Consider the following 19,376-nt stretch of genomic DNA (forward strand, 5'->3'; position numbering starts at 1 on the left):
ACTCAAAGGACAATATTTTTCATTTCCAGGTGCTAAGGGAGAGTATCCTGGGTTGCCTTAGATGCTTGAAAGTTGAAAATTTGAAAAAGTATGCATATTATAGCAAGATATCTAATAAGTTTGACAGTCCAAAACACATTGTGTTTGCCTGTCAGAGAGCTTTGTTGGCCTCGCTATAGGCGCCATCTAGGGGCGAAATTCCCTGCCCCTGTCCCTCGCTTTCGAAGGGAAAATAACAGGCTCTTCAAGCAACAGCACAGATTCTCGTAGGCTACGGTTATGCAGAATCAATTGTAGATGTCGCTTTATGCTCAGCAACCGGCTGTGCTGACAGAAAATCGATAAAAAATTGTGCTGTTGTTGGTTTCAATAATGTGTGTGGTGAAATTTTATAATTTATATGGTGATTAGTCCACAAATATATCGAAAATATTTGCTCTGTGAAATTATAAACTTATAAAGATAACCAAATATGACGAAGGATAGACTTGCAGCTCTGAAAGCGGTAAGTGTATTCGATATCTGATTAAAGTTCTGGCACATTTAATGTTGCCGGTTATTTAAGATTTGAACAGATTGTAGGGATCTTTCCCCTTAAAAACTTGGTGTTTAAAAAATTCTTCGAAGAGAATTGAGTCTTATTTCATTAAATTGCATAGTGTAAACTAGAATTTATTTGAGAAACCACAAGTTTTATTTTTAGCTGCTATGTCAGGTGTACAAGATTACAGATTGGTTTTAAATTTTTATTTTTTTCGAAATCGACCCGAATTTTTGAAATTCTGAGCATGATCGCTTACTGTTACGTTATTAATTTGATGGTTGACCAATATTATCACGTTTTAATTTTATAAAGTACTCTGGCAGCAATTTTTTCGTATTTTCAATTTATGTGCCTGCAATTTCCCCCGTATTTCAGAATAGCTATGTGCAGTGCAGTAGTATTTTAAAATCTAGATATATCTAATCTTAATGTTTGCATAGTCTTGATTTTGACAAGAAATTTCGTTTGACTTTGTATGAACTCTATATTTTATATATTAATCTCCTGTTTCGCACGGAGGCTTAATTTAAATTTATAAAAAATGATTCTGGTCAAGGCAATATTAATTCAACAGTTTAAAAGCATGCAGTTTCATGTTTTATAAGCTAAAGGTATCTATATACATTTGAATACTATACATTTATACTAATGTTACAATTTCTGATTTCTTCAATTTTTTATTCACTGAAACAATATTATGTTGTAATACTCATACTCTGTTTTATTTATTTAAAAATAATGTGAAACAGAGTTGGCATTTTGATGTCAAAAACTGGTTTTTGACATGACAGTTGTCAGAATTTAATTTGAACTAGCATAACTTCCCTGAAATTGAGTTGATGCTGAGATAAATTATAAAAAGCAAAAAACTTTCAGCATATTATGATTTAACATTAAATGTGTTTTAGTTGTATTAAAAATGTTTCAAAATGTATCTTTATTTCAATTAGCTTCAATAATTATTAATTAGTTGAATGTTATATGTTGCAAAGTTAACTAACATAGTAAGATAAATATATAATCTATCTGTGCACAACTCAAAACTATCTTCAGGTATGAAAATCAATATACAGTGGGTGGGCAAAATTTTTTGTAAGAATGTCTTTTACTTTCAATCATGTATCCATAACAGCAAAGTGTAGACTTTATCATTAATTTATCTATCTTTTCGTTGTTTAATATTGATTTTACAGTATAACCTCGATTTAATGATATCCAATTTTATAATTTCCTCTATTTAATGATATATTTCACTGGTCTGGATTTAAGTGCATTGAACATGTATGCCTCTTGATTTAACGATATTTTTTTCCAGTCCCTTGATAATCGTTAAATCTGGGTTATACTGTATTTCAAAATTATCAGACAATGCACTATCTACAGCAAATGTATAACATATATCTGCGCACAGCCAGCAAATGTATCCACACAAAGCGCAGTGTGCGCATCTATATTATCTTGCTCTATTAACAAATAAAACAAGTTCAAGCTATCATAAAGCATATTAGTTTTATTGTAATTGGGTGTAGAAGCAAGTGATTGTTGTCAGGGTTTGAAAATAGGTCATAAGTAAGGTGTCATAGGCATCTAGCTTTTTAGTTAGTTGCAAAAATGTTTCACACTTAGGCGTAATTTTAAAACAATTCGAACTGCATAATAATGTATAATAAATGTATGAAGTTAAGGCTCAAAAAATGAGGAATAAACACATGATCATCAACTAATATTTTTATGAAATGTTTAGCATCGCAAATGGCGAGTGTATGTAAAATCATAGTTGTCAAAATAAAGTTTTTAGGTCAAAATTGCAATTAATGACCCCCTAATTTTTAACACCAGCTGATGGTCATATTTTACAGCTAAATATTTCATTTTGACATCTATATACAGGGTTGCTATTTCGTCCACTTTTTTGTAAAAGGTCCAGGATGCCGGAAGAAACTAGACAAAATGAAAAATAAACTGATTAAACATACATAAATTTATTGTTATGGTGTAATAATATTGGTATATTATTCTAATGCATTTTCTATTATAAATTAATCATTTAATTAAAATGGAATCATTAGCTTTAGAACTTCATAAATCTAAAAAAAAATTAATTACACATTGGTGCAGCTAATTTTAGATTATAATTTGCTTAAAAGTAATAAAATTTAACAGTGAATAAGCTATTGGGCATGATTAGACTATTATATACAATAATAGAAAATAAACGCGATGGGAAAGTCAAATGAAATGCTTGGAGACATACATACAAAACAAAGATTTATAGAGTAAAATAATGTTACAGTAGAAGACCGTTATAACGCACACCTTGGGACCAGAGCTTTTGCCTTATACAGGTTTTTGCGTTATATAGATCATTTCACAAATTTTGAAACTAATATTCAGAATATATCTAAATATTAGCACTTCAGAATGAGTTTCATCTGCAATGAGTATTAAAGCACTAATATTACAATTAGTTATTCACAAATAAATATGTTTCACAATCAAAATCCTGCACTTCTGCTAGCTTCATGGTTTGCATAACAGCTGCATTTTCAAGAGCCATCTGGTATTTTCTGTTTACTATGAGAACTAATTTTCAATTTAAAAGCTTTCAAATAAGATGGAAAGATAAAAAACTTTCAAAATTTAATTTGCCTAACAATTTTTATTTTTGCAAAGCAAAACAGACGGATTTTTTAAACTTCAAAACCTATTGTTTACTTTTGAAAAGTAGTGCGGTTTATAGAGAATTGCGTTATACAGGTCGGTGTTATAACGGTCTTCTACTGTATAACTGCTATATTTTTCGAGTTTTTATTGATGTCACCCATAGTAAAATATTGATGCACTCAGCATATTTTATGGATATGTTAATGTCATACAAATTAAGAAAAATTACTACTTTAGTAGTGTTGTGGGTACTCAGAACAGTGTACCGGAAGAGGCTATAATAGACAAGAGGGTAGCTAGATTTAGGGGGGGGGGGGGTATTATTTAAAGGACCATTAATCTTCATTGGGAACTAGGTAATAAATTGACAAGGGGGAACAGCCTAGTCAGAGCCTATTGCTGATCATCACATTTGTATTTGTATTGCAAGAACAGATTTCGGAACTAATGTCATATACCCCACCCTTGGCGATTTTTTCCTGTTGGCGCCAAGAAAGCGTGGCCAATAAAACGATCTATACGTCATACATCGTTTTTAGCGATGCTTTTTTTAGCGCCAACAGGAAAAATTCAGGTAAAAAAACATGATCAAAGCACTTCAGAACACATGTATAAAAACATAAAACCACCACAAAAAACATCGCGAATATACACTTCAAAAATACTAGAAACTAGAAAATTTTTGTACACAAAGAAAAATTACTAGAAAGTATTTAAAATGCTTAAATTGACAAATTACTAAAACAGCTCACCAATGCAATATGTACCAATAGAAATAAAAGCTATTTTCCAATGCATTTCATCGAACAAAAACTTTTCTCATACTTTGCTAAAAAAGAGCAAAGCGATTCAAATTGCGATGTTTAAAGCGGAAAACTTCCCCAAAATCAATAACTATTTCAGCCAAAAAAGTGCTTAGTTACTCAAATTTCAATGTATGAAAAGTAGAAATGTCTCAACAGAACATCCCAAACATAAACAATAAGAAAATACCATACATTTATTTGCCATCCAGACATGCTTTCAAAATTCCTATTACATTTTACATAAAACAACATCTTCATATTTTTAAAAATGCTGGAGTCAGAAATTCAGTACCTAAAGGAGACACATTAATAGAATATGTCTAAATAATTCGTGGCATCGATAAGAATTAAATTTTAGAACAAAATAACCGTACTATTTTTGTAAAGTTAATTTACATACAGTAAAAATAACGTTAAAACTACAAGAACCCCTCAAGGATTTGTAAAAACAAAGAATTTCGGAAATGAGAGTTTTTTTCATTTTAAAATAAAGAACTTACCTTTTGATGGTATAAATCCTCACACTCAGTCTAAAACAAAACATCATATGACAATGTCATGTTACAGATACACACCACGTTGGAGTTAACTTTTAATTAACGTTCAAGTTTGAAGAAACTGGCATTTCCTAATGTTTTTACTTCAAAACACAACTACTGAATTTAAACTAACAAACAAAATAAGCTTTCCTGTAAGGTATATTGCAGGAAACAACATGCATCTCTCCTGCGTGAAACCAAGTAAACAACCCAAGTAGAACAGATCTAAGCTTGTCTTCGGGTTGCCAAACACAGGTTAATTTCGCCAGGGATGCCATGCTTAAAAAATTATCGCCTCATTGGCGAGAAAAATATTTTTTGCAAAAAATCGGTTGTCGCCAAATGGGAGGGGGGGGGGGGGGTATATCTCATCTGTACCCAGATTTCACTTCATGCCAACATTTCATTTATTAATATCAAATTAATATCAAGTAGTTTTTCTTTTTTTTTCAATAAGATTTTTAATGTTTTGAAATTCCAACCTTTAAAAACTTTTTGTTTCTACTTTTTAATTTTATAAATGCACTTATTATGGATAATAAACCTCCATATGACAGATAAACATCTTAAAATTTACAGCTGATGTGCTTGTTTTATAAATGCTATTACATGCATTATACTTTATTTTAATACTCATTTGATTTATTAACACACAACTGATTTTACTTTTTTTATTTTCACTTTAAAATATTTTACAATCCATTGTTTATATACATATTTATGTATGCTATTTTTCTATTAAAATACTACTTGAATAGGAAAAATCTGTATAATTATTATTTTCAAACTTTAAATTTTTAGCACAAAACTTTCAGTTTACTGATGAAGTGGACAAAATTTCTTATTGCCCAGGACGGTTTTTCCTGGGGTGGACAAAATAGGACAACCCTGCCCACATATCCAAATATGATACCTGAAGCTTTGGATCTCATTGATCTTACGAATCACAATCAGTCCAGTCGAATTTTAAAGAGTTTCTTACATATCAGTATCTTACTACTATTATATATGCGAAAGTTTGTCTGGATGTTTGGATGTATGGATGTTTGTTACTCTTTCACGCAAAAACTACTGAACGGATTTTGATGAAACTTTACAATAATATAGCTTATGCCTCAGAATAACACATAGGGTAGTTTTCGTCCCGTTATGGGGAGCAAAACCCCCTTAGGGGGCAATATAACACAATTTTGGTATAAATTCTCTAATATGGGGATGAAAAAATACTTGCACATATTTACATTAAATGTCCATCGAAAGCTCTGATTTTTCTGCAGAAGATGGTACCTGTTCGAAATTTCTAAGCAGAATAAAAAACCAGTTATGAGTTTTTTAGTTCCATGTTCGAATGCTTTCTTCAACTCAATACAGTATTTAGTGTATCATCTCAACTCCCTGTCGATAGCGACAATGAGGAACCTGCATGGTTCGGGTAATCGCGGAACGTTGATTGATTTGAACAGTCTTCTACTTAAAACTCCCAAAAATCAACTCAATTTTTGAAAAACTGACTTGGATTCTTCAAAATTACAGCTTAAAATTAGCTAAAAACGGAACGAAGCTCACGTGACACAAAAAGAGGAGGAGCATGCACAACGTCAAGATTCAGTCCCTGGGTTACAATAGAACCGGTTCCGAAGGAGACGAAACAAAGGGGATACGAGCGCAGCGTCGTTTGCCATTGTTTATTGAAAACAAAGGTGCTCTTATTTATTTGATCTTCAGAAGAGGAAGAGGTGTATATCTTAGCTGAATCACCCACCCTTAACCCCCGAAATTCCGACAACAAGAAAACTGACTTTGAATTGAACATCAATATTGTATTCACAAGTAAATTACTTCAAATTGTTTACACAATAAATTAAATACAAATACAAATACAAATATACAAATACAAATGTGACGACCAGCAACAGGCTCTGGGCCCAGCTAGGCTGGTCCTAGTCAATTAATTAGTCCCCAATGAAGATCAATGGCCCTCTTAAAGCTATCCACTCCCTTGCTCATTACCGCCTCTTCCGGTAAGCTATTCCAAGTATCCACGACCCTGCTAAAGTAGTAGTTTTTCCTGATTTCCAAGTTAGCCTGAGATTTAAATAGCTTAAAACAATGACCCCTTGTTCTGCTTTTCCCGTAAAAATTTAATCCATTTACATCTTTCATTTTGATAAATTCAAATAACTGAATCATGTCCCCTCTGACTCTCCTTTGCTCCAGGCTGTACATGTTAAGCCTATTAAGTCTGGTATCATAATCTAAATCTGAGAGTCCCCTTACTAATTTAGTTACCCTTCTTTGAACCCTTTCCAATACAAAAATATCTTTCTTCAGATAAGGCGACCAAAACTGAACAGCATACTCCAAATGAGGTCTTACTAAACTCCTATATAAAGGCAGAAGAACTTTCTTAGATTTGTTTGAAATAGATCTATTGATGAACCCAAGCATTTTGTTGGCTTTGTTACTAGCAATACTGCACTGTTGACTAAACTTGAAGTCCTGATTTATAAAGACACCCAGATCCATAACATTTTCTGCCTGATTTATGACTGAACCCTGTAAACGATATCTCATACGCTTATTTCCATGACCTAAGTGTAGCACTTGACATTTCCCTACATTAACTGCCATACCCCTGCCATGGGCTTCAACTTTCAAAACCTTAACTCTGCATCTGATTTTGAACATTTCTGCAATTGGAAGTATACATCTAGGACTAGTGGTTACAAAAAGTAAAGATCTTGCATGTTAAAACGGAATAAATACCCTGTATATCATGATATATATCGACGAAACCGGATAAAGGAGCCTCCTAAAGTAAGCCCAAAAGCCTTCTAAAGTTACCCCATCTCCATTAAAACTTCATTTTAGTGCGGTCTGCGCCATGGACCGCCCCCTTACCTCTCGTTGGCACCCCGGTATAATATATTGCTTGTGAATAAAATATGACAACGTTCGTATATAAAGTACAAATTGAGAATGGAAAAAGGTTAAAAAATTATAATAAAAAATTATAATAATTCCATTCTCAATTTGTACTTTATATACGTTGTCATATTTTATTCACTATGCAGTACGAAGTTTTCGACTACTTTTTATGTAATATATTGCTTGTTGTCTTTCAAGTAGAAAATGTTTTTTTTAAAAATTATTTTCTAATATGTAAATGCATTTCCATTTGAAGCAGATTTATCTACATTAAGTATAATTATTAATTCAAAATAGATAAAAAATATAATAAATCAAAAACAAAAACAAGTAAATGGCTAGTTTGGTTTATATCTATCTGCAATTTTGGATATTCGGACAGTTAATTTCTTTCCTGACATATGATTTGATAACTGATAATTATTGTAACATGTACTGTCATAAATAAGGAATATTGCATTTACCTTACATACAAATACCAACCCAAGTTGCTTAAAATATCATTACAAATTGCACTTCAGTAGCTACTAAATAATTTTATCATTATTAAAATTGGAGAATGAAATTTAAACATTGCCAGATATTTCTATATAAATCTTTAAGTGCAAGGAGTGTTCAACTTAATTGCAATGAGTAATTTTAATTTGGTTGCAATCAAATAATATTTAATATTTTATGAAACGGGTGTCTAACTTGCAAGCATTTGGGAACCGCAACTTAACTTTAGCCATAACCGAAATTCGTTTTCAGGGGGGAGGGGGAGATACTGGACATCATAGTAAATATAAATTATAAAATGAATTAAAAAAAAACTTTTCCAAAAATTTGTGATGCGTTCAATGGATAAACTTAGGTTGTGGACTTGCAACGTCCGGGGAAAATATCCACCTTAAGATCTTGTCATTCAATCTCAAACATTCTGCATATAAAATGCAACTGAATTTTGAAGTGCGTCTCATAGTATGTAAAGTATGGTATTCATTAGTAGACAGTATTTGTGACCCTTATGGATTTTCTAAAAAACTTTTTTGCTTAAGAACTTGAAACTTAACTGAAAATTATTGTCCTAAATGGCTTCACGGGCTACAGAAATTAAGCTAATGGCTGGCCATTTTAAAAACCCTGGTGCAGAAATTAAGAAATCTAAATGCTTCAAAATTTAATGTTCATATGTTCTCAGTTATTTTAAGCTGCATATTTTATATAAAAATTAGCATTTAATGTTAAGTTTGTACTAAATTGATTTTATGTATTTATCACTACTTAACATTATGAGTTTTTTTTTTTCTTCTGTTCATTGTGTCATATTTAAATGAGTTTGTAATGGTATAAAGTTAATGTAATGTATCGTAAGATTTAAGAATAATTAAAATGCAACAATATTTAAATTTAACATCTGATTGTTTTCTCTTACATTAAAACTATTTTGAATGTGATAAAATCATAGCAATTTGAATTAATTTTGTACAATGTACTATAAGGTAACTTTCATTCTTTGTGGAAAAAAAAAAGAAAAGAAAAGAAAAAAAAAGTTTGTTTCCCAATTATCGAACATTTAAATTTGTTTACTATTCGGTTGCCGAATATTAAAGTATTCCCCGGAACCAAATATTTGGTTTGTCTGTCAAATATGCAATAGACCAAATGCCAACCGAATATTAGGTGCATCTCTATTAAAAACGGTATACGACCAAAATGTCATCGGTCCAAAATGTCGTCATTCAAAAATGTCACCGGGCCAAAATGTCGCTGGTCTAAAATTGGTTCATTCAATCGGGTCGAAAAATTTAACTGTACAACGATGCATTTTAGCATAAAATTTGGGAGAGAATGTTAATTGCCTTTAAAAATGAGTTCCTTGCAAAATTCCAAACATTTTCTACTGTCTTGTTCGTAAATGTCAGCCATATTCCATAAAATATTTTTTTATTACAAATTACGCATTTGTTACAAATAAAGTGCTTGTAATTGATTTCAGCGTATAAGCAAGGCTTTTAAAGGAGTTTTCAATTAGAGGTAAAAGCATCGAATGGTGGGTACACTTTGTTTTTGTCAATTACAACAAACGTGATAAAGAAAAACAATAATAATGTACTTGAAATGAAAATATAGGAACCTGAGGGGGATTAGGATCATTTCAGTTTGAAAGCTTAAACAAACTTTTTGCAATGAGTTTCTTCTTTTTTTTTTTTTCGATAATTCAGAGTACTGAAAACTACTCTTTAAAAGGCCTAGTGGAACAAGAACAACTTTATAGAAAAAGGCTACGGACTCGAAGACAGAGTCGGACAGAGTTAGGAGTGAAAGTCGGGAGTCAAAGGTTTAAAATTCCAAAAGTCGGAGTCAGTTATTTTTCCTCAAAGTCTGCAGTGATTATTTTCCGTGGAACATTTCGGGATTTCACAGCTTTTTATCCACTTCCTGAGAAAATCAAGTCTCTTTGTCAAAAAGTTTTCTGAATTGCTACAAGTTGCACAAGTGCAGACTACTCACTGTTGTGAAAAGTACTTATAGCTACCAGTATGTAGATTAACTGAGAATATTTAATAAGTGTATCGGCTTTAGTTCGATTACGGCCTTTCCAGGCTGTCAAAGCTTTCAATGAGAGCAAATAATTCTCTGGATTCCGTAGCTTTGCAAGAACCACAGGTGAGTTAGATTCATGGTACTTGCCTGCAATTCTGTCTTAGCTTTGGCTGTGTTTCCAATAATTCTTCTGGAGGTTTCTTAACAAAGCAGGATGGTGCCAAGCTGTTATATTAAACTCGCTTAAGTTGTCTCTAAAAGTTACAATGAGACGAATGACTTTAATCGGGGAAATTACTGAATTCTTCAGAAAGATGCCTGGATATTTTCAGGAAGGTTGCTGAGTTTTAGCGGAAAACATTCCTGTTTCTTACATGATATGTTACTTGCAGAAATTGCAAGCATCCCATTATTTTCCCAAGAACGCTTCTGAATTGTATTTACAGCGTTGGAGTAGGAGTCGAACTTATTTTGGGGTGAAAGAGTTGAAGTCGAAGGTTCTAAAATTCCCAGGGCAAGAGTCGGTCATTTGCCCTCTGACCCTGTAGCCCTAATAAAAACAATAGCCCTTGAAAAATCGCGTTGGAATATTAACACAATAGTCACAAAAAATCTCTATTCGACTAAGGAAAACAATATTAAAAAATTCCTCTTTGAAAAGCGTCAAATACCTTTTTAAAAATTCCATAGAAGAATGAAAACCGTCCTTGAAAATACCATCACAGCAGACTTAGATAAAATGAAAAGCTTTCTGCAAACACAAATCGTAACTGGAAAATTTTCTGCAAATAATTATTTTGCCTAATTCACACTTGTGAATAAAGAATTAAATTTATATTCAAATATGAAAGAGACAAAAAAAAGTACTTTAAATCATTTTTTTTATAATAACATATAGTTATTTCTTATTTTTTACCAACTGAAGAAAACTGCCAAAACTATTAATTTTTTTCACACGTGCTTTAAAAGACTTTTGGAGAAATGCTTTAACAGCAATGAACTGGGATTTTTAAAAAAATTCTTTTTAAAAGAATTATCATTTTTTCATTAACGTTAGCAGTTTGAAAACAATTTCTGCAGACCCAAAAATTTTCTGCAAACGCCGTTCGCGCGTTCGTCTATATTATGCAAGACTGCATCACAGTAAGATAAACATCTTCTAAAATCCTCCTCTAAAATAGCTGAAATTCTTCATCGTAATTGTGAAACGGCGACCATTTATAATGGCTACATTTTACACATCGATATCTTGGAATGCCGAAATTTTAAAATGACATTTTAGATAGGAGACATTTGGACAGACATTTTGGACTGCGACATTTTTTTCCCATAAGCCTAATAAAAGGTTCTTCTTTGCCTGTAAAGTTGTTTATTTTCCGGAGTTTGAAATATCTTCTTACTTTACGAGATTCTGGCTATGTAAAATAAACAATCAACACATATTCGTTGAAAGTGTAAAAGTAACTTCAGTTCATAATTAATAACATTAATTACAAGTCAGTACTCATTTCTGTCAGTAGTCTGCACCACAAATCGAAAATCCCAATATTATCTGCTGAATTTTATTTTTCAACAAAAGTTTGAAATTCAAATAAATGATTGCTAAAATGAAACGGTGTTTTGTTTAATGCTACATTTTTCATACCTCATAATAAGTGCCAACCTGTAAAAACTGTTTGTTTTATTGTCGAAACTTGAATGATCCTAACCTCATTTTACGCACATCATTATTATATTTTTCTTAATCATGTTAGTTGAAGTAGGCAAGGACAAAAGTTACCCAATATTCGGTGCTTTTGCTCTGAAACTGAACATTCCTTTAAAAACCTCGCTTACACTGAAATCAGTCACAAACATTTTACTTGTTAACAAATAGAAAATGGCAAGATATACAAAGTTTTAAATCGGTTAGATTTTCCCGTTCACCTGCCAACATTGAAATCGTTACCGAATGTGTAAAAAATTAGACTTATACTTGAAATGGGCTTGAAAAACGTTATAATTTCATTTCTATACCGCTTGGTAGTTCAAAAAGAAAATTATATAAATAATGATAATAAATAAATAATTGTTCTTTTGATCAGTAAATTTTCACTACGAAAATTGTGAAAGTTTTTATGCTATCTCATAAAAATCACGCTCTCCCCTCCCCCCTCCCGGAAAAATTCGAAATCACTAGCTTGGGTAAGATGTATGGTAGAGAAGTATCGGAATGAAATTTAATTTTCTCATGGATTTATTAACATCACTCTAGGAACTGGTAAAAAAAAAAAAAAAGAAAAAAGAAAAAGAAAAAAACTGTACGCTTTCAATGATGACGTATATGCTGGTCAAAGTAAGATCAAATCTGTTCTGAGGATTTTTTCTGGAAATGAAACTGAAGAAATTTAACAAGATTGCTCATGCCCTTCGTCTGAGAGAACATTTACTTGTCCTTTGCGACCGGGATTTTGGGACAGTAAATCGAATGTTTTGCAGGTGTGACAGATTATTGCAGTGTGAACTCCCATCTTATATAAGTGAAATTCTAAAATTGCGTCAAAAGGTTCACCGTCAAATCTGTTGAAATCAAGAAATCTGTAACTGCAAAAACAGGTGCCTTTCATTGACATTTTGGCAAAAAACGATTCTTCAAGATGACAAATGTTTTCGATTCTCAACATTCATGAAATTTAAATATTCGACAGAACATCAAGAGAGGCTAGCTATTTTGTTGGCGCTTTTCAAGAGGATACTTTCATGGTCGCAGAGTAGCGCTTGCCAGTTCAGCAGCATTTGCCTAAACTAAATAGAAAAGGAAAATCTTCATAATGTAGGAAGAAATAACTGATATCAAAAAAATTATATATATATATATTCAGTGAAATTTTTGACCTAGACTTATATTTAAAGTGCGCCTTAAGTAATCGTTCCAGTTCCAGCTTTGTTTTTCAAAAAGAAAACATTATTGATAATAATACTAAATAAATAAATTGTTCTCAAAAAAAAAAAAAAAAATCGTTCTTTTGATGAGTAAATTTTTGCTACACTAGTTCAGGCTAGAAGGCCGTATACCTCTTTTTCGAACATATAATGTTTTTTGACTCTACTACTATTTTGACCTGCTGATTCCAAATGAGTGCCAGACGCTAAACCTTGAGCGTTTTTCTCAAAATGGCAAAATTCAAGATTCACTATAAAAGGTAAAAAGCAAAAATAGGAAACATAAGTGCGACGAAATATATTAGAAATTTTAAAAATTATTGTAAGTTTTAGTCAGGACAAAATATGTAGTAAACCCTTATTCATCCGAACCCTTTTTTCCGGACAGCCATTTAGATGTAAAGTTTGTATTAATAAAAGACGAGTATTTTTTGTAGGCCTGTGTTACGGTGACGTCGAATGGTGTCAATAGCAGCAAGCTGGGGTGAGCGCTCATGAGAATTTGTATGGCAAACAGTAGTATGTTTGTGTTCCTTAGCTCAATTTATAGGTTATTTTGTTTGATTCTTACTTTCATTAATTCGGACAACCTGGGTCATAAATCTGGATGAATGAGGCTCTACTGTTAATTGGAAAGCAATATTTATGAAAGGGATACGAATAAAATCAGTCCCGTCACATACAGACTGTAATAGAACAATTTGTTGCTGAAACGAAGAATAGTTTGCAAAAGAAAAATGATATATTCAGATAACTTTGCACAAATTGTGTTTTCATTTTTCTTAAAAGTATTTTTTAAATTGTTGGTGTCATTATCGTTATCACTATTACATTTGATGGTTTTGAAGGATATATTTTTTAAGTGTTGCTATCGCATTATCGCTATCATTAATGTAATTTGATGGTTTTGAAGGATCCTTGCAGTCAAAACCATTACAAAAGCAGAATCCTGGACATGGCATAGAGAATTTTCGGCATGGAGCAGTTTACCTGCAACTGTTTAAGTTGAGCATTTCGCTTGGAGCTGAAGAATGTCATGGACATAATTATCTTGGTGTTCCAATGGTGACAATAGATTCTGTGATACATTCAGCATCAAAATTTATTTCTCGTATATATGGTCACAAGCAGGATGGACAGCCTCTAGAAAATTTGTGGTAAATTATGTTTCAAATGGAGATCTGAGCGAAAGAAGCATTTATATGTATTTAAAACTTAGCGACTTGCCTTCTACTGAAGCTGGTTTTTATCCACACTGCCTACTTGCACACTGCCAAAAATTTTGTAGAAATCATCTGGTTCACCTTTCTCATTGGCTCTCAATCCTCTTGATTATAGCTGGGAAAAAATAGCAGTACATTAGTCAGTAAAAGTATGCGCTGATAGGAGGTTTGGCATGACTTTTTTCTAGTTTCCGATGAGCTTTTCTTCATGATCAACTCTGTTCCTTAAAGCATTACTCCCATTCTTATATAAAGATGATGAGCTAAGATGCAAAGTACCTGTGTCATCAGAAATGACTTTTAGACGTGACTTTCCTTTTCCTTATTTGCAAATTATGTGGCTTGCTATAATCACATCAGCTTTTTCAGGACAACAGGAGTGTGCTTGCGGTCCCATGCCAATTTCAATAGTAAAAAGATCGGTTACCAGTAACAATTACACTAACTTAAGGCTGAAAGCTAAGAGTTGGGGTGTTGCGGAGAAGAATAACAATTACACCTTGGCATAGAGGAACATTCATTAAATTTAGTCTGCTTACAACCAAACTTAATTACTTTCGTCTTATTTGCTGCTATTTTCAAGCTGATGTCTCATATTGAAAAAGTGATGATTCTTCGTTTGGTTGAAAATCACGACAGAAACATTTTTTTGACATTGTGACTTCGTGCTAAAGTTATTGCATTTGTCAAAGTATGCCTTAGAATACTTTGTATGCGGTGCTTAGTATGGTTTTCTACAGTATTAATACAATGACTCACCACTGCTAGCGTTGTGGGCCAAGATATTGTCTCTGCGTCAAGAATGATAACTTCTGGGGGACTCCTACATACCATCTGTAATCTACTTTCAGTTTTGACTTCAATACAGATTTATTTGAATCTCTCATATTCCCATCATCATCACATTAAGCAGTAGAATGAGGAACCAGTTCTTGACTGAATAATTTCTTCAAGGAGACTGTTACCTTTATGGTACCATTAAACGAATTATTTTAGCATATATAACTCCTGTATCCAGCGTATGATGTTAATCACCGATTTTACTCTCTTTTCTGGTGAATATAGCAATATAGCCATTGTTTATCTGCCTTTCTTAATGTCTGATGGAATTTTTGAGACTACTGTGACTTGCCGATTTTAAGAGTCTTCTACATTTAAAATTGTATCATTGATAATCATATTAGAGTAAATGCTAACCACTCCCATCTCTGGGTGATCAGAGCTATTTAATGCATCTATGCAAGTGGAAAGTTATTCATGAATTATTTGTCTGCCATTTGTGTCTGAAGCAATACAAGTGTGACTCTTTGGCATGAAAAGTGACTGCATTTTGTATCTCACCGTTCTTCATTGATTGCAAATTGTTTTTCATTCTACTAAATATTCCTAGTAATAATGCCAAAGTAGCAGTTGTCGTTTTATTTAGTGTTTTCCCAATAATACCTGATGACCCATGATCATAGCGCATATAGGTACTACTTTATTTTCTGATATGTTTTTCCTCCTTTAGAATTTATTGATACGCCAAATCAAAACTTTTATGCTCCCTATATATCATTGTAATGAAGGTTCTTTAAGGCAATTTATTATTATTTGGTCAGTACGGCTTAATTCTTTGATACTCTTCTGTACAGAACACCATTTTTTCTAGATGACCATTTTGAGAAGCCTTTTTTGAAAAGTGAATTCGCACGCGTCATGATGATTAAGAAAATAACCATTCGATGCTGATATCGAGGAAAACCACACGCAATCGCCCGTACAACTTCCGCTCTAGAAAGGAAAGTGTTTTGGAGTTATTTCAGAAAGGTGTTCTAAGGGGCTGTCCATTAAAATATCTCTTGTCGCTGTTTTTTATGTGGGAGAAAGATCTTTTATCCAGTTTCATTCTCTTGTGTTAGATGTAACTGTGATATTTGTAACGGATCTAATTTTTGAAGCGAAAAGGGTGGGTTGAAACTTCTAAGTTTAATATGTGTAGCATCATCGTAGTTCTTAAGCTGATGAACCGATTTTCATTTATTTTATGTATTATATTCTTATTATTATTAATTCGTTTGTTTGAAAGGTGACTTGATAGAGAGGCTTTCTTTGCTGTGATTCATTTAAGTCGAGTGTTTTAAAATTTTGCTTTTAGTCTTTGTCTTATTAAAAATTCTGTGAAGGGTCCATTCTGGCACTTAACAGAGTACTTTAATTGAGCTTCTGTGTTTTACCTCTGATCCTCAAACCCAATTTATTTTAGTAAAATTTAAAACATTTTATAATTGTCCGCCTTTGGACGAAAGAAGAAATATGTCCTAACACCACTCTGTCGATCTTTATAAGATGTAGTAGTCACGCTTTCACACTTAACAAGAAAACGTTCGATTGTCCCGCTCTTGATTAATTGGTGTCATAAGTAATCGACACATTTTTCTATTGGAAGTTAATTTTTGAATCACCGAATTTCATTCGGTTCCTTACATTATTTTTTGAGTTAGAGCGCCCACCAAAAGACGTTCTCCCACCCGCGCCATTATATATATATATATATATATATATATATATATATATATATATATATATATATATATATATATATATAAAGTTCATAACGTGTTTATCATGCCATAAAACGTGGAAATCAATTATGATTCAACTATTAAAAATGTTCACGAAAAAAAGTCAGAAGGACACATTTTTAACACTTTTCAAGCTTAAATTTTTCAGTTACAGTGTCGAAGGGGGGGGGGGACTTACGTTAAAAGTTTTTTAATACATCGTTTTAAGCATTGTATTCACAAAATATTGTCTATAGAAATGTCCTGTTTTGCTCACTCTTTTTTTTTTTTAATCGAGAAAGAAAGCTGACTGTTTTGGGAATTAAATGTTTTTTCTATGGTCTTTGTGTATCAGTTTTGTTGATTAATTACTTCGAGATGCTGTTTGACATTGATTATCCGCAAATCCGGAATGTTCTATTGGTGTTCGCCCGAATCAAGTATCAAGTATTCGTTATAGCATTAAATAATGTGAGATTAATTTCACATTCTCGTTTGTCTAGGAAATCGTGGGTGAATGATAGGTATTGGAATTCAGATTTTAATTACTCCACTTTGTGGGCGTGAAGGGAGTGGGCGGAAGCCACTCTATAGATAATGCGTCAACGTTGCTGAAAGTGAAATTCACCGTTCTCCCACATATTTTTCTCGCCTGTGTGAAAGTATATATTAGCGTATTAATTCAGAAATTCAGCGTTTAAAATTTCAACAATTCGTGAATTACGAGCCGTCATTTTGAAATTCAGACTAAGTGTGGCAGTGACATTTTTTGATTTTCTTGATTTTTTATGTGTGAAAGTAAGTCATGATAAGTGAGCATGTCAAGTGACATTTTTAGCCCTCCAAATAATTTTGTTCGCTCAGCATAAATTCCAAAAGTTTGAGGTTGTGCAAGCGATTTTTCCCCAGAACGACTGCATGACGCTTTTCCGTGCTCTTTAGTTCTTTATAGCAAGAATATCTCAAGGTTATGTCTATATTTATTTATTGGTTGTACTGTTTTTGGTGATGATGACTTTATAGTTAATTTGGTTGAGGGTTTTGCTTTCTTTAGTTTCTCGGCCGCAAAATGTGGTTTTCATCAATCCGTTTTCGCACGATTTAGCTTACGTTATTTCCGTCGAAAAGCAACACCCCTGAATAAATTTAAGATAAACTGAAAATTTATACTATGAAGAAAACAAGTTTCAAAAAAATTGTTTGAAGTTTCATTGCTTTTAAAGAGAAAAAGACCCTGATATTTTTTAAATTGCATTTTCTTTAAAAAAGCACCACGAGGAAAAAATAATTTTTTACATTACTGTGCCAGCAGTTTTGTAATAATATATTCCACTGTGATTTTGATATTTTTCAGCTCAGAAATGAGCAACTAAAAATAACTAACACTTACGCATGGGTGCCCATACGTAAAATTATGGGGGGGGGGAGCTCAGACATTTCCCCATAGTTTAGCAGGATATTTTCCCTGATTTCAGTATTAAAAGAGTTAAAATTTAATATTTTTAAAAATTTATTCATTAATGGCTGGAGAAGAAATGTTTTTACATTTTTGCAAAGAAAAAAGTTTTTAAAACAAGAAAGTTCTAATGTCTAGGGGAGGGGGGGGGGTGCTAAAGCCCTCACTTGCCCCCCACCCCATGTGGGCGCCCATGCTCATATAGGTGCTACGATCCATTGCAATATTTCAATTATTTTCCCAAATGATCAAGATATACATCTACATGAACGCGAAAATACTTTCCGTATGCTTCCTATTCATCAAGATAGATAAGAAGAAACTTATATATAAAAAAAATTTACGGATGAGAGATGCGATTAGTAATGATAGCACACAAGCAATATAGGACAAATTTTGAACTTGATCAGTCAAAGTTATGTAATCGTAAACCATTCGTAGTCAAAAATATATTGAATTGAGCCAACAATTCTGATTTTACCTCCTCAAGTACTCCCTCCTACCTACTTACTGCTTCCAATAATAGCCCTTAGTTCGACCAGGTATGTTTCGAGTTCAATTGACATCAGTTTTAAATATGCTTTGCATTCGATAGTTGAAATTAGGAAACGAAAGTTTATCTTGTGTAAAATTCTGCCGTAGGAAGGTAAATGGCAGTATCCGCTAATTTGTCATTTTGCATTTTTGTCATGTATCGTATTTAGCTCTATTGTACAAGCAGTTTAGTAGAGATGATATAAAGATCTAACCCATAAAATAAAAAGAAAATGAAAAAAAGGGGGGGGGGACACAGTATTTGCGACGCTATGTCCAACTACACCTCGTAGTTCTTCTTGTTAACACTGATTTTGAAAAAAATCAGATAACTGACGTGGCTCGGGCAGGTTTATATTAAATTAAAACGATTTTTGTTTATTCCCTTCACAGTTGAAAAATAATATTTTTGCAAGAAGCTTTTAATTTAACCTCTTGATGGTAATTTTTATGGCAAAAAAGCAGCTTTAATTCTTAAGAAATAAATAACTATCCATCGATTATGATTAAATTATAAATAAGAGTTAATTAAACGCAAACATAAATACAAAAAATCGCAAACGTTTAAGCAAACGATACAAGACAGAACGCAAACATCAAGTTCGGCGAAAAGCAACCATCGCCTAGTGGTTTTCGCTTCTACCCTGTTCCAGGCCTACTCGAAGAAGGATCGCGGAGGCCCCGGCCCGAG

General features: G+C 32.6%; 1 protein-coding gene across 1 annotated transcript in view; it reads left to right on the forward strand.

The window, feature by feature from the left end:
• The first annotated feature begins 349 nt into the window (after positions 1–349).
• The window catches only part of LOC129229364 (syntaxin-like), a 282,349-nt gene continuing 263,322 nt past the window's right edge, over positions 350–19,376 (forward strand). The window contains exon 1 of the mRNA XM_054863657.1: positions 350–505. Within this exon, the coding sequence (XP_054719632.1) occupies positions 473–505 (33 nt within the window). The 5' untranslated portion in view covers positions 350–472. The remainder of the gene's footprint in view (positions 506–19,376) is intronic.

The sequence above is a fragment of the Uloborus diversus genome, chromosome 1 (genome assembly GCF_026930045.1).
Source record: "Uloborus diversus isolate 005 chromosome 1, Udiv.v.3.1, whole genome shotgun sequence".
Classification (NCBI taxonomy): domain Eukaryota; kingdom Metazoa; phylum Arthropoda; class Arachnida; order Araneae; family Uloboridae; genus Uloborus; species Uloborus diversus.